Genomic DNA, 15,119 nt, shown 5'->3' with positions numbered 1-15,119 from the left:
AGGGGGGGGGGGAGGGAGGGAGGGAGAACAGGCAGACAAGCAAGCTAGCTAGCTATAGAAGAAATGGCATTCCTTCAGAATCAGCTTTCTTGTATGTCCCTCAAATTTAGGGACCTCATATTTCATCAGCCGTGGTACCTGTCGCTCCAACACTCCTCTCCCTCCAGCCTAATCTAAAAGGGCCCTACCTAGTTCACCCCCACACCTGCTTGCTGTACCCCATAAGGATGACTGTTCAATTCCCAGACCCTACTAAGCATCCAGAGTATACCTTTCTGAAAGATCCCGGTGTTGCCTTCCAGAACTCTATTCTGAATCCATATCCTCCAGGTGATTTTCCCTCTCTTTGCAACCTGATTTCACAAACATCTCAGCCCTCCCTCATCTCCAGCCTCACCGGCAAAACTGGTACATTACCAACTCACTCTCCACATAGGGTGGTGCTTTTAAACGGCATTACACGGACATCGAGGTTTTCACAAGCCTTTGGGTTGTCTAAAATCTCCTTCTCGTATAAACAGTCTGGTCTAATAAAGCTACAGAACCCGGCTGCATGGGTACAGTAACATGTATGTCCTGTACGTCCAGTCTCCCCCTAATGACTGTCACGCACAGTATCAAACAGTTACCATCTGCTTTTAAGTAATTAAAAAAAACTAAATTATCCCTTTTCTAGGTTCCTCTGTGATCCTTCACACCAGGGCAAGCTACAACAGCAGTCAGCATATAAAATAACACTTGGTAAAACCTGATAATTCACTGATTAGGAAAAAAATGATGCTAAAAATTAGAAATTTCAAAGTGACTATTAACTGCATGTCAAGCTTCAGTACAAGCGGGAATGTTCTAGAACACAAGAAAAATGGTTTCACTCCTCCTGCAGCCACTCGGAGCACACTACTAAATTTCACATAGAGCTGGTACAGGTGCCCGTTTCTTATTCAGACTGTAAAAATGAAAAAATGTTTGTGCTTTTAATAAGATCGAGTTTCAGCACCTTGAAGCAAAACAGGCCCGGGTAACGCTGAAAACAGCTAGAAGAAGCCGCTAATCACAGAACCGCTTCCATCTTTTGCGCCTTGATTTTTTTTGGCAGGCTTCAGAGAAGCGTGCAACCTGACAGGGGTAATGAATAAATAAACAGCAGTTTCTGGGAAGCTGCTACTGTGGGAGGCACAGATATATTGAGCTATCAGATAAATATTCAAATGATGAAAGCTAACTGCTGATTGCCCCTCACGGGGCAACTTTTAGGAACGCTCTCAGAAGGCGAATCTACAGACAGACACACTGAGGGCCCCTTATCTGTGGTCCTTGCAAGCGCCCACCACAGTTCCAGCGAGACTGACAGCTTTTCCCTCTTCCGCTATCACAGCTCCGAGGCAGGCTGAGCTGCCAACGCGGTCCCAAAAGTACGTCAATTCCTTGAAACAGTTTGATTCCAACTAGGAGTGTCCCTGCTTTACAAGGTGAGGTTTCCTTGCTTGGTTGGTACATCTCAGCTATTAATTCTCAGAAGATTACCTTCTCTAGTCCCAGAGTCCCAAGGCAAAGTATCTCCTCCCTGCCCGCCCCTCAGGAACTGTCTATAGACTTGGTGCTAGCTGTCAACTATTTTTAAATCTCTGAAGTGCCACTCATAGAATTAAACCAAAGTTGTAATCCCGTATGAGAGATAAAAAGCTACATAAAGAGAAAAAGATCCAGGACCAAGCATAGCTGCAAATTCTGCAATCTTTTGATTGACAAAGCCTTGTTAATCCACATTTGAACCTGCCTGAGGCATACAGCACACTCCAGCGCGCCACAGCAAACTAAGTCTGAGCGGTATAGATCTGTTCTCCTTACTACAGCATCCACAGCTGAGCCCCAGTGGGGAAGAAATGTCAGGGTAACAGCAACAGTTGATCTTATAGTCAGAAGAGGGGTGTCTCTTTATCACTTTGGACTCTATTTACTATCACAGAAATTAAACTCTGGGGCCCCGGGGCAATTCTTAACTATGCCTCTTTAAATGTAAAACCAATATCGCCACCTAGTGGCCATCGGGCTGCTAACTCACTGAGGATGTAAATGAAAAAAAAAACAATAAAAATTAAATATAAACTTTAGAACTAAAGAGAAACAAAGGGGCTAGAGGAGCCAAACACTTCAGACAAGAGGAACCACTTGTAAATGTTAGACGCTGAGACAGAACATCGATGGACACACAGTCCCTGATATTGTATTTGGCATTCCACACAAGTACTAGGAATCAGGGACTGAGCATGGGACAGATACACACCGGGACAAAGGGACAAGAGGTGTCAGGAAGCGGTCTTGGTGGAATGCCAGTCAGAACTCCAGGGATAAGATGTCTACAGATGATGATAACGTTCATTACACTAGACTGAACTCACTAGCCTGAACAAAAATACTAATAGCTATGGGGTTTTGTTTTGGCTTGTTTCCTGAGTATTCTTTTTGAACAAAGGAACTTTTGAAACATAGTTAAGCGAAGCAAGCCAGTCCCAAAAGGATGATTACTCTAAGAATCGTCCCCTCCCCCAGTCTAGGTTTATCCATAGCAGTCACTTACAGAGAATGGGGGTTACTTGGGGCTGCAGAAAAGGAGGCGCATGGAGTTGTTTAGAAGTATACAGTATTAGTTTTATTACATAAAGGGGCTGTGGAGATGTACAAGAATATACCTGATGCGACTGAACTGTGCCCTTGAGATATTCATTTGTGGGCTAGAGAGATGGCTCAGCAACTAAGAGCACTGGCTCCTCTTGCAGAAGACCGGGGTTCAGTTCCTACATGAGGGCTCACAGCCATCACAACTCCAGTTTCAGGGGATCTGATGCCTTCTTCTGGCCTCTACACTGTGTGCATGTGGTACACAGACAAAAATACTCATACACAGAAAATTAAATAAACTGATCTTTTTTCACTTGCTTCTAAAGTAAAAGAAACACCTACTACAAAAGGGAAAAAAGTTGCTCAGAAAAAAAAAATGAATTTGGGGGCTCAGGGTAAGTCACACAAACAGCTTTGTTCCAAGTGATCAGAAATTAATGGAGAGTGTGTGTGTGTGTGTGTGTGTGTATGTGTGTGTGTGTGTGTGTGTGGTCTCTGCCTTTAACATCTGTGGAGGAGAAAGATAAATGGGTAATGAGTAATAACACAAAATTAGCAAAATGAATACAACAGGTTTGTGCATGATACAGAACAGAAGGTCTGTACAAGATACAATAGGTTTGTACAAGATATAACAGGTTTGAACATGATACAGAAGTAGGACCAGGAAAGAGTGGCTTACAACCATGGGTCAATTTGGTACAGAGAGCCCAAGTACGGTGACACCTGCCTATAATCACGGGACTTACAGCACTCACCCCTATACCATCAATGTGTGAACATAAACGAGTATGTGCAGACTCATGCAGTTACCCTCAGGGACCATAAGAGGGCGTCAGATCCCCTGGAGCTGGAGCTGTATAAAAGTGCTTATCATTCAAGCAGGAGGAACTGACGTCAGAGCCATAGCACCCAAGTAAAGGGTGGTCATAGCAGAATGCATCTAAACCCCAGTGCTGAGAGGAAGACTAGGAGTGGGTGGATCCTGAGGCTCAGTGGCCAGCCAGGTTAGCCTTCCTGGGCCTACTGGGTGAGTTCCAGGCCACTGAGAGATCCTATCACAAAAGAAGGAAAGAAAGGAAGGAGAGAGAGGAAGAGAGGGTGGGAAGGAGGGCGGGGAGGAGGAAGAATGGAGGAAGATTGCCTAAGAACTATACCAAGGTTGTCCTCTGGCCAAACACATGCACAGGCCCAAATGTACACTCGGACACACACAGAAACACACATACAAACATATATACAGATAACTATATATACATACACATGTATACACAAACACATACACATATACATACACATATACACGCTTACATGCATACACACACACAATGTATGTACACATATATAGACACCTATATACACACAAACATATATATGCACACATACACATATATATATTCACATACACACATATGTATACACATATACACACATATACACAAGCACGCACACACACACACACACACAGGAACTGTGGAAGGTCACCACTGTTCTGATGAATCCACACTCTCAGGAGGAGCACGCATGTGTCCGGTGTGCAGGAGGCTAATGCTCAAGCCCCAGAAATAAAACTAAGCTACTAGAGACATGAAGGGGCAAACAGTCTCCATTCCTGATCACAACTGCTGTGTCTGGCTTTGGTGGGAGCCTGGAGCCACACTCCCCCAGAGCCTAGAATCAATGCTAAGAATCCAGCAACCAAAGCCCCAAAAGAAGCAGGCACAGCCCGTCAAACGGCACCTTCAGCGTGTATATGTGTCTACGCATATACATGTGTATGTATATGCATGCAACATTTTCATCTATGTGTGTATGCATGTATACATATATATGCTCATATACTTGCATGTAACACTTTTCGTGTGTGTGTGTGTGCGTGTGTGTGTGTTGTGTGTGGTACATTTTATTTCTATTGCTTCCCATCAACAGGTATCCAGATATCTCATTATCACTGAGCCAAGTCCCAGGAGCCCCACCCTGCTCCAAAGATTCTGGGGGACTGCCAGATGCACACATGTGCGCGCACGCGCTCACACACACACACACACCAGGACATGAAGAGAAAGATTAAAGGGTGGGAGTGAACATACAGAAGAAAAACTATGGAGTAAATTCAATCACACAGGCCTGGTTGGCACAGGGTACCATCCATATTGTTGACAAGAATGGTAGCACAGTTATCATAGGAACAAACAAAACGGCCTCTCTGAGATGGAAGCAGGGCCCAGGCAAGAACACATGGAAAAGTGTGCCCGCGGTTCTCACGGGAGTAAGTGACCCAGTCTCAATGTGTCTGAGGTCATCACTAACTACGTTTGGGGAATTTCCAAGGTCTCCCTGCGGGAGTTCGTGCAGTTCATGCTTGCCTGAACCCAAGAGAGAGATTATTCAGGCCACTGGGGTTCCCTCTTCCAGGTGGCATCCTGCAGTGCACTGAAAGAGCGCCTCTAGTGGGACAAACAGAGATAAGCAAGAGAGAACGCTGATCCTCAGGTCGGCAGTCTTGAGGGCCAAGGCAACTGGTGTAGAAAGGATTTGTGTGTGTATGAGCACGCATGCGTGCGTGCGCACGTGAGTGTCTGGGCCTCATAAAAAAGAAATATCTCTCAGCCATGTTGATGCCCACCTTAATTACAGCATTCAGGAAGCAGAGGCATGGGGATCTCTCTGTAGGCCAGCTTAGTCTATATAACACGTCCCAAGCCAGCCTGGGCTACAGAGTGAGACCCTGTCTCAAAGGAAGAAGGAGGAAAAGAAATAGGAAGAGGGAAGGAAGAAGGAAGGAGAAGGGAAGGAGGTAGAAGATGGGAGAAGCATCTCCACCCAACCTAAAAGAGAGTACTTCTGCCCCTAGACCAGGCAGAGAGGGGCCACCCAGAACCCCCTCTTGACAGGCAACCTGAATTCTTGCTTAGGCTGCGAGGCTAAGCACTGCAAGGGAATATCAATAAAAGTTAAAAATATCTCTCTGGGTTCCCTGAGGGACAAGCCTGACTGCATAGGGGTTGATGTCAAAAGTATCCCCTCTCCAGGAAAAAGACACGGGACGGGTATGGCCCTCATGCCTCACTGGACAACGACAGGGGGACCGGAACCATTACAAGGTCCCCTTCAATTACTGGAGGTCAGGCCTCTATCCCCGCCTTCGCAAGATTAGATTCGCCACAGCCCACCTATACTTAAAGAAGGGAGGAGATGTCAGGGGCAGCCCTGCTTACACACTGAAGGCCTAAAATCAGCCATAGGCCTAAAATCAGCAATAGGCATGTCATACATGTATACTAACACCAAGTCTTGGGTCTCTGTGGATAAACATTGAAACAGATGGCTATAAGCTATTGTAAACAGGCAGCTTTTGTGGAAATTTACCAGCCTGAGTAGTCACAGACCTTGTAAATAGGTAGCCTTGACAGATAATACCAACTTAGATAAGGACAAGTGAATCATAGGCAGAGTCATAGTGACCTCTCCTCTGAACCCTCACCCAGCCAATACCCTGTTCTGAAAAATATCTGTATTCCCCCTGAACACCCACGCTCCAGTGTCATCCCCTTCCCCAAGTCCTGCCTTTTTGTGTTTATAACCCCTGTGTTAATGAGTATAAATTACAATTTGAAGAAAAAAATTATATATATATATATATATAAAAAAGAAGAAGATTGGAGAAGAAACAGGAGAGGAGGAAGAGGAATGGGGAAGGAGGCAGGGGAAAGAAGAGGAGAGAAAGCAAAAGGAGAAAGCATCTGTGGACAGATGGCAGACCCCTTATCTGCAGCCTCAACTCCCCAAGGGCAACTGTGATTGAAAATAATAGATGGAAAATATCCTACCTAACTGTCAGCTTTAAAGCCACGTGCTATTCTGAGACATATGATAAAGTATTGGGCTTCTAAATTCCCTGCCAGGACACCCATCAGGCCTTGGTCCAGCATATCCTCACAGCTAACGCCCATCCACTGGTGACTGACAGCCATGTCAGGTACAGTGCTGACACCCGGCACACTACAGTGCCTGCTTCAGGCGTCTCCAGGTTCACATCCAGAGCATTGAGGCAACGGGCTGACATGACAATACACTGTTCTAATTACTCAGCTTTTAGATACCGGTAATCTCAGTGTGATTGACTAATAAACTAATTTTATCTTATGTAATAGAGGTGTGTGTGTATGAGGAAAACACTGCATATAGAATACAGGTCTATTTGTGGCTTCAGATACCCACTAGGAGGCTTGAACTATGTCCTCATCAAATAAAGGGAATGACTTATGGTATAAGAAACCAGAGCTTCCTCATTCAAAACACCTGCATTATTCAGAACACCCTAGATGCAGTTCACACCTCTTCCACATGTCATTAACATGGAGCTATATGTGTTTCTTTTTCTCTCCATAATCCTTCTGGGATATTACACTATAAATCAGATCGAAGGTTCAATTAGTGGTACCCAATTAAAAAGAAAATCATGGATTAAGAAACTCATAGAGGGGGCACTACACTAAGATTAATTAATGAGAATGTTATTTCAACATGAAAACCGCCTCAGAATGTGTTGCCGAAAGTTTGCATGCTAATTATCCCTACTTCTTTTAAAATATCATTTCTTCCATTTTATTCTAACAGTCATGACAAAGCCACGGTAGCCCTACACAGTTACATAACTCATAATTAAATATATACGCACCATGAGAGAACATTTTCAGCAGTAGTCGACATTAAAGAAGTATAGTGAGCCCCAAGAGTTATTCTCACCTGAATAAAATTTATTTTCTATAGATTTAGAAAAACATAAATATCTCAATATATACATAATTAGCCTTGCATACCTCTGGGCGGCTCTACGTACCTGTGTCAGATTTGCAGCCTGCTTTAAGATGTTTCTTTTCAACTGTTCTGCTCTCCTGGCGTGAAAAGAATTACTTTGACTCTGGATGACAAACACAATTTCTTTTAAGTCTAAAACAAACAAAGAAAAAGTGATTAACAGTGATTAAAACAAACTTGAACATCAACATAAGACCACAGTTATAAACCAAAAATTCAAGCGATAGACCCTGAAGGGAAAATTCTACACTTTTAGAAATCTTATGTGTATGGGTATTTTGCCTGCATGTGTGTATATGCACCACATGTGTGCAGTACCCACAGAGGCCAGAAGGGGACGTCAGAGCTCCTGAAACTAGAGTTACAACAGCTGTGAGCCACCATGTGGGTGCTGAGAACTAAGCCCAGGTCCTCTGCAAGAGCAGCCAGTGTTCTTAGCCACTGCGCCATTTCACCAACCCTGGAATCGTTTTATTTATATAACTCTAGAGCCAAAATCTTTTCTACCTTTAAAGCCATGTCCAAGACTTTCTTCCGAGAGGTGTTATGCAAACAAGCTCACCACACTAGACAAAACCTTTGATAACAAACTATAGGTCTCCTTCCATCTGCAAAATAAACCACCACTCCATCCGGTGACCTTCCAACAGGCCCAACATAATCGTACACTGTGCTATGGTGTGAACTGTCCCTGCCACCAAAGACATATGCCAAGTTGTAGCCCTCAGAACATGATCCTGTGTAGAACTCGGTCTTCCAGAGTCATCAGGCTAACCTGGGGTCATTACAAAGGCCAGAATGACTAGTGTCCTTATAGAGGAGGGGGAACTGGACACTCAAATACACAGGGCAAAGACAGGGTGAAAACACAGGAATTGGTATCTACAAGCCAAGGAAGAGCCTGGAGAAAATCCACTATCATCACCACCACCACCACCCCTGCCCAACCCCCGCATCCTTCAGGAGTCAACCCTGAAGACAGCTTCACCATGGATTTTAGCCTCCAAAATTCTGAGAGCGCGAACCATTTTATTATATGGTAAAATCTTGGCACCATCAATGCACACGAAGGAAACGTTTCCTTTGGCTCAAGTGTTGGTGGTCCCGACCCACGCTCACTTAGCCCCACCGTCTTCCACGTGTGTGGCGGGAGGCAATGTGGTGCCTATCGTGGTTCGAATTGGAAACGTCCCTCACAGGCTCATGCTGAAAGCTTGGTCCCAGCAGCCATTGCTATTGTGGGCCACTGTGGGACCTATCGGATCCTGTTGGGCCTGGTTGCAGAAGGAAGGTCAAAGGGGCCTTTGACAGTTATCCTTGCTTGACTCCTGGCTCCTGGCTCACGTTCTGCTTCCTGATTGTCTATGACATGAGGCGACTCTGCATAGTCCCACCTCAAAGACTACCCTCAGCCTTCCCCACCTGACTGACTGAAATGCTCTAAAACCAGGAGCCCAGATTCCCTTCCCTCCTACAAACTGTTTCTGCTAAGGACTGGTGGGGAGGAGGGGGTGCGTCACAGAAGCAACAACACAGGGCCTACTGGCCTCACTGAAGTCTAGGAAACAAAGAAAGGCACAAAGAAGCCAGCATCCCAACATGGCTCCCTTCAATGACACGGCCCCACTCACCTAGCTTCTCCCTTCTTCAAGGATTCATTATTTCCTGACAGCGCTGTGGGCTGGTGACCAAGCCTTCAATACGTAGATTTTAAGAAAACATGCAATAACTAAACTACTTGAATATGCAATATTTCAAGAATGTTCCAGATGGCCTTTTACAGTGACACTGTCTACATCCCATGAGGTCACAGGATTTTCAAATAAGCAAGGCAATAATCCCCTCCCTGATTCGCAAGGCACTAGCCAGGATTGTGAATTATCTCCAGGAAACTGGCCAGAGCCATCCCACAGAAGCAAGGGCTAGCAGGGAGGGTTGCACAGAAGACAGTATCTCACAGCACCCTGAGTGCAGAACCCACCTTAACACAGCCAGCCTTTCACAACAGAAAGCTCAGGGCAAACCTCCAACCACCTGGGGAAGACCCCCTCCAAAAAAAAACAAAAACAAAAACAAAAAAAACCCATGTGGCTGTTGCTCGGGTCACTGTCAGGAGAAACACATCAGGCCTCCTCAGAACTGAAATTGGAATAAAGAAACACAGAGAACCAGGGTACGGTGAGATGTCATTTGCGACCTCCAGCCAGGTTTATAGCAAATCGAAGTGGGGTCCTTCCTGCCACCAGAGGCCCCCATCTCTAACATTTCGGACCAAGGATGCTAATTTGACTTTCATTGTATTCTACTGTGCTTTCTCGTTCCATTTGATTCTAGTGGTCTGTTCATTTCTTCCCTTGTTCTAATATTCACACAACTGATAGTTCCACAGGGAGCCATCTAGGTCCTAAAAATAATCAGAAATGCTCTTTGACTAAATAAAATTCAATAAATATTTTTAAAAAGCCATTCTGAGCAACCTAAGTGAATACGACCTAGTTCCTTTTCCTGTCTATATAAATAGGAACATTTCACGTATGTGTTCTATTCTAAGCTGGCTTCCGCTCCGTACATTAAGCACAGGGAGAAGGTTAAAAGGGAGTCTTCTTTCTCAAACAAAATATTATCTTTGATCTACCTGTAATATAACTATAAAAGACAGTGGCTCTCAGCCTTTCCTAATGCTGCGACCCTTCAATACAGGTCCTCATGTTGTGGTTACTGCCCAACCGTAGAATTATTTCATTGCTACTTCATAACTATAATGTTGCTACTGTTATGAATCATAATACCTGATATGCAAGATATCTGATACATTGCCCCTGGGAAAGGGTCATTTGACCCCCCCCCAAAGGGGTAGCAAATGTGAAACACTGATATAAACTAACATATCAAAGGCCCGATAATAAAAATGGCTTTTTTTAAAGCATGGAATAGGAGCTAGAGAGATGGCTCAGTGGTTAAGAGCACTTGTCACTCTTGTAGAGGACCTGGGTTCAGTTCCCAGCACCCACATGAAAGCTCAAAGCTATCTGTAACTCCAATTCTGTGGAATCTGATGCCCTCTTCTGGCCTCCGTGGGTACTGCACACACAAGGTGCACAGACATACATGTAGTCAAAACGCTCATACACATAAATAATTATAAAATATTAAAAACAAAGAAATGGAATAAATAAGCTTAGGGGGATTTGCTTCCAATTTTTAATTAAATTGAAGATGCATTTTCCAGTGACATACACCCCACCTCTCAGTCATCCTTAAGAAACCAAGTGGAAAGAAAAACTGGAAGCAACGTGACTATCTACCAGCAACACATGTAAATCAGAATGCTACACAGCAGTGGAAATCAACTAGCATGGACTAATTAGCTATCACTAATTAATAAAAGCAATAACTAAGACTACGTGTATAAATCAAGATATTCTATATTAATCTCATGGGTAGAATGTTATAATACTGCCAAAATACAAAACAAAGAAGGAAAATCTGTACGTCGGTAACTCACAAGTATAAACAGAAACATACATCACATAGATAATACTAATACTGTTCAATATGACCCTGTTGCTGTGATAAACATGATGACCAAAACCAACTTGTGGAAGAGTTTATTTGGTTTACAGGTTACAAACTATCTTCCAGGGAAGCCAAGGCAAGAACTCAGGGCAGGAACTGATGCAGAGACCACGGAGGGACACTGCTTAGTGGTTCGCTCTCCCTAGCTTGCTCAGGCTGGTATCTTACACAGCCCAGGCCCACCTGCCTAGGCATGACATTGTGCATGGCGGGCCAGGCCCTTCTCCAAGAAAATAGTCCAATGACATTCCCACAAGCCAATCTGATAAAGACAGTTCTTCAACTGATACTCCCTCTCTGGGTATCTCTAGTTTGTGTGCAATTTACAATAAAAGCTACCCTGTTACACGCTACATATATGTTACTTAAAAGCGTAAAAGATTCCATGAGTGACAAACATAACTGGGGGTAAAGCATAAAAGCTTTCCGTTCTCTGAGTAATGTTTTACTTCTTAACCTGGCTGGTGGATATCCAGGCATTCTTTGCATTAGTCCTCAAAGCATCTCGTAAGTCCGGTTTATTTCCTAATAGATTCTGTACTACAATAATCCACCTGTCAAAAGGCTAATCCGATGCTCGCCACCATAAGCAGCCCTGCTGCGTCTACCAGCTCAGCAAAGCTGCCACTGTTCTCTCTCCCCAGACAACAGATCCTCCTCGAAGGGAAAAGACTATTCTAGAAAACCAAAAGCAAATTCTCCCCTTTCAGGCATCTTCGTCGTGTGAGTCATGTTCGTCCTTGATCTTTTCATATAGCTGAGGTCGTACTGGCCCTTCCTTTTCCGTGGACTACAATTATGTTCGAAACCCATCCGTCTGCATCTTGAGTAACCTGCTCAGAGTCAGGTGCACAGAAGCAGCACGGAAGCAGAGCCCAAGGCAGAGCCAAGACCTGGCTGGGACCACAGAACTGGGTGGAGAGCCAGAGTCACTCACTCGTGGGTGATATGGAGGCACAGAAGACAGTGGGCCCAGGTCACAGAGGGACCTGCTGCATTCCTTCATATGGGCTGCAGCTTCCTACACAGTTGTACACAAAGGACAGTAGCTGAGGAAGAAAGGGGGTTACTATACTCTATCTCTGCAGCATCTGCATGCCGGGAGGAGTCCAGAAACACGCTCTAAAAAGATTTCCGGTGCCCAGGTGATGAAGTTAGAGGGTGGGCGGGCTCAGCTAAGTCAGATCATGAAAGATTTATACAGATGCTAAGATGCCAGGACTATGAACTAACTGGCTTCAAACTGGAAAAGGCATCAAGGGCCAAGAGGAAACTGGGGTGTCAATGACTTCCCAGAGGAGGGGAACCTGTCCTGGGGACAGATGTATATGGGAGAGTTATCTGGGACATGGGGCGTGGTGGATAACGAATGAGAGATTATCCACTCCAGGAAAAGAACCAGATTGATCTAGTTTGTTGCCCGGTATGAGTGCATTCACTTACGGTCCTGCTGTTCATTATATCTGAAATAAGAAAAGTTTTCTATCTATAACCTGAGTGCTCCCTCAGAGAGTCAGGCTCTGGCTGAGTCCAGCCCAGTGCTGGTCTCCGTAGCCTTCTCTGGCATGCCATGCAGCCAGCCACCTGACTCTGCTGCCCCGATGACACAGCTGTACGAGGTGAGGCCCCTCTTTCCTGCACGCTTTCACTGCTATTTTCTAAGCTTGATAGAGTTTGCTATCAGCAAACGTGTCCATGACACTAAATGATAGGCAGTGTTTCTCCTCCAGAAACGAGCAATAAATGGACAGCCCCAGAAAATACTCCACACAGATCAAAAGCCATGAGCGTGTTCGCCCAAGTTCTACATGATGGCAAGCTTTAGGCTAGCCAAAACCAACAAAATATTAAGTATAACCAAAGAGGAAAATCCACCTCACTAGAATATAACTTACAACAAAGACACACAGACACATTCCTTGCTGGGTCTGAGTGGTGGTGGTACATATTTTTAATTCTAGCACTCAGGAGGCAGAAACAGGTGGATCTTTGTGTGTTCAAGATCAGCCAGAACTCCATAGAGAGAGCCTGTCTTTAAAAAAAACAAAAAAACAAAAAACACAAGGCTAGAGAGATGGCTTAGTGGTTAAGAGCACTGGCTGTTCTTCCAGAGGACCCAGGTTCAATTCCTACCAACCACATGGGAGCTCACAACAGTCTTATGACTCTAGTTCCAGGGGATCTGACACCTTCACATATGCAATCAACACACCAACGCACATAAGGTAAAAATAAATACATCTTTTTAAAAAACAAATTATTGTTGGAGATGATTCATGGCTGGCCATGCAAGCACGGGGACTTGAGTTTGGATCCCCAGAACCCACATAGAAACCAGACTCATTAGGCAGAGACAGAAAAGCCTGGGACAAGATGGCTGACTAGGCTTGGTGACCCAGCAGTTCAGATATACCCTGCTCAGCACATAAAACAGAGAGCAAATGAGGAGGACATGTGCGTACATGCACACCTGCACACATGTAAAACCCATACATATGCAAACATAGACACACGCACTGTACCATACACATGTAAAAATAAGAAAAGCCCACTACTTACCTATGTCATGTCTCCTTGGTAGACCACTTTGCCTCAAATCCTGTATTTAAAATGAAAGAGACAAGATGAATTCCATCATTTAGCTGAACCAGCAACACACTGAATAAAGGTGAATAATCTGAATTAGCATGTGGTAACAGGACTTGAGGATGGAGCTAAAAGCTATCCTAAAATAAGGAGGCTGGATCAGAAGGGGACAAAGTAGGAACCATAAGCATCTATATTGCTCCAAAAGTTCTGTGACAAGGCTGTGCCTTTAAGATGGCTTTATTTTTATTTTAGTGTGTGAGTGTTGGCCTGCACTACGGATGTGCACCATGTATGTGCAGTACTCTCTGTGGCCAGAAGAGGGTGACAGATTCCCTACAACTGGAGTTAACAGATGATTGTGAGCTGCCAAGCTGGCCAGTAATCTTAACCCCCAAGCCATCTCTCCAGGCTGGGTCGTGTGCTTAGTTCATGACCTTAGACACGTGACTTATTTAGGCTAGAAGCTATTCCTCCTGTATAAAACTGCATTCGGGGAAAGTTAGTTCTAAAGGCCTTGTCAACTCTAAAGCATCACAAGAATCCCAGACATAGTCTGAATGCAGGCAGGACTCGCCTCAAGATGAAAAGGTCTCCTAGCTCTTGTCTTTGCTGAGCTCAGACATGATGTGTGGTGGTTTGAAAGAGAATGTTCAAATCCTCCCTCCAAACCCCAGGCTCATATATTTGAATACCTGGTCACCAGCTGGTGGAATTGCTGAAAGGATTATGAGATGTGTTGGAAGAGGTGTGTCACTTTGAGGTTTCAACAACCCTTCCCAGTGCCCCTCTGACTCCTGCTTAGCTCTTCGCTACTGCTCTACTGCCATGCCTGCCTGACTGCTGCCGTGCTCCCCGCCATGATGGTCACAGGCTCTGGAACCATGAACCCCAAATTAAATGCTTTCCTTTATAAGTTGCTGTAGTCATGGTGTTTTGTCCCTGCAATAGAAAAGTAACTAAGACAAGCTGTCATAGAGAATGTTGACACATGTTTCCTGCCTGAGAAGCACCCCTAAGGTCCCACAGGGGGCCTTGGAGGAGGACAGGTAATAGCAACTGCTGTGGCTTGACTGCGTCCCTCAAGGTATGTGTTTAAAAGCCTTCCCAAGCAGGCAAGGTGGCACACAAACTTTAGTCCTAGCACTTAAAAGGCAGAGGCAGGCAGATCTCTGAATTCAAGGCCAGCCTGGTCTATAAAGTGAGTTCCAAGGCAGCCAGGGCTACACAGAGAAACCCTGTCATGGGGAGCAGGGGCAGGGACACTATCCCAGGGTCTAGAGAGATGACTCAGTGATTAAGAGCATTTCCTGCTCTTGCAGAGAATCCAGGTTCAGTTACCAGCACACTCACAGTCATCTGCAACTCCAGTTTCAAGGGAACTGATTCCTCTTCTGGATTTCATGGACACTCCAAGCACACGGTACACACATGTGCAATGTGCATCGAGACGACATTCATACACATGAAAGAAAGAAAGAAAGAAAGAAAGAAAGAAAGAAAGAAAGAAGGGAGGG

General features: G+C 44.8%; 1 protein-coding gene across 1 annotated transcript in view; it reads right to left on the bottom strand.

Moving 5' to 3' along the window:
- Window positions 1–15,119, bottom strand: part of B3glct (beta 3-glucosyltransferase) — an 84,047-nt gene that overhangs the window by 47,492 nt on the left and 21,436 nt on the right. The window contains exons 3-4 of the mRNA XM_028779760.1: window positions 13,576–13,615; window positions 7,463–7,572 (exon numbers count right to left, since the gene is read on the bottom strand). Of these exons, the coding sequence (XP_028635593.1) occupies window positions 7,463–7,572; window positions 13,576–13,615 (150 nt within the window). The remainder of the gene's footprint in view (window positions 1–7,462; window positions 7,573–13,575; window positions 13,616–15,119) is intronic.

This window comes from Grammomys surdaster, unplaced genomic scaffold (assembly GCF_004785775.1).
Source record: "Grammomys surdaster isolate TR1022 unplaced genomic scaffold, NIH_TR_1.0 362, whole genome shotgun sequence".
NCBI lineage: Eukaryota > Metazoa > Chordata > Mammalia > Rodentia > Muridae > Grammomys > Grammomys surdaster.
This window is presented reverse-complemented; position numbering and strand designations above follow the sequence as displayed.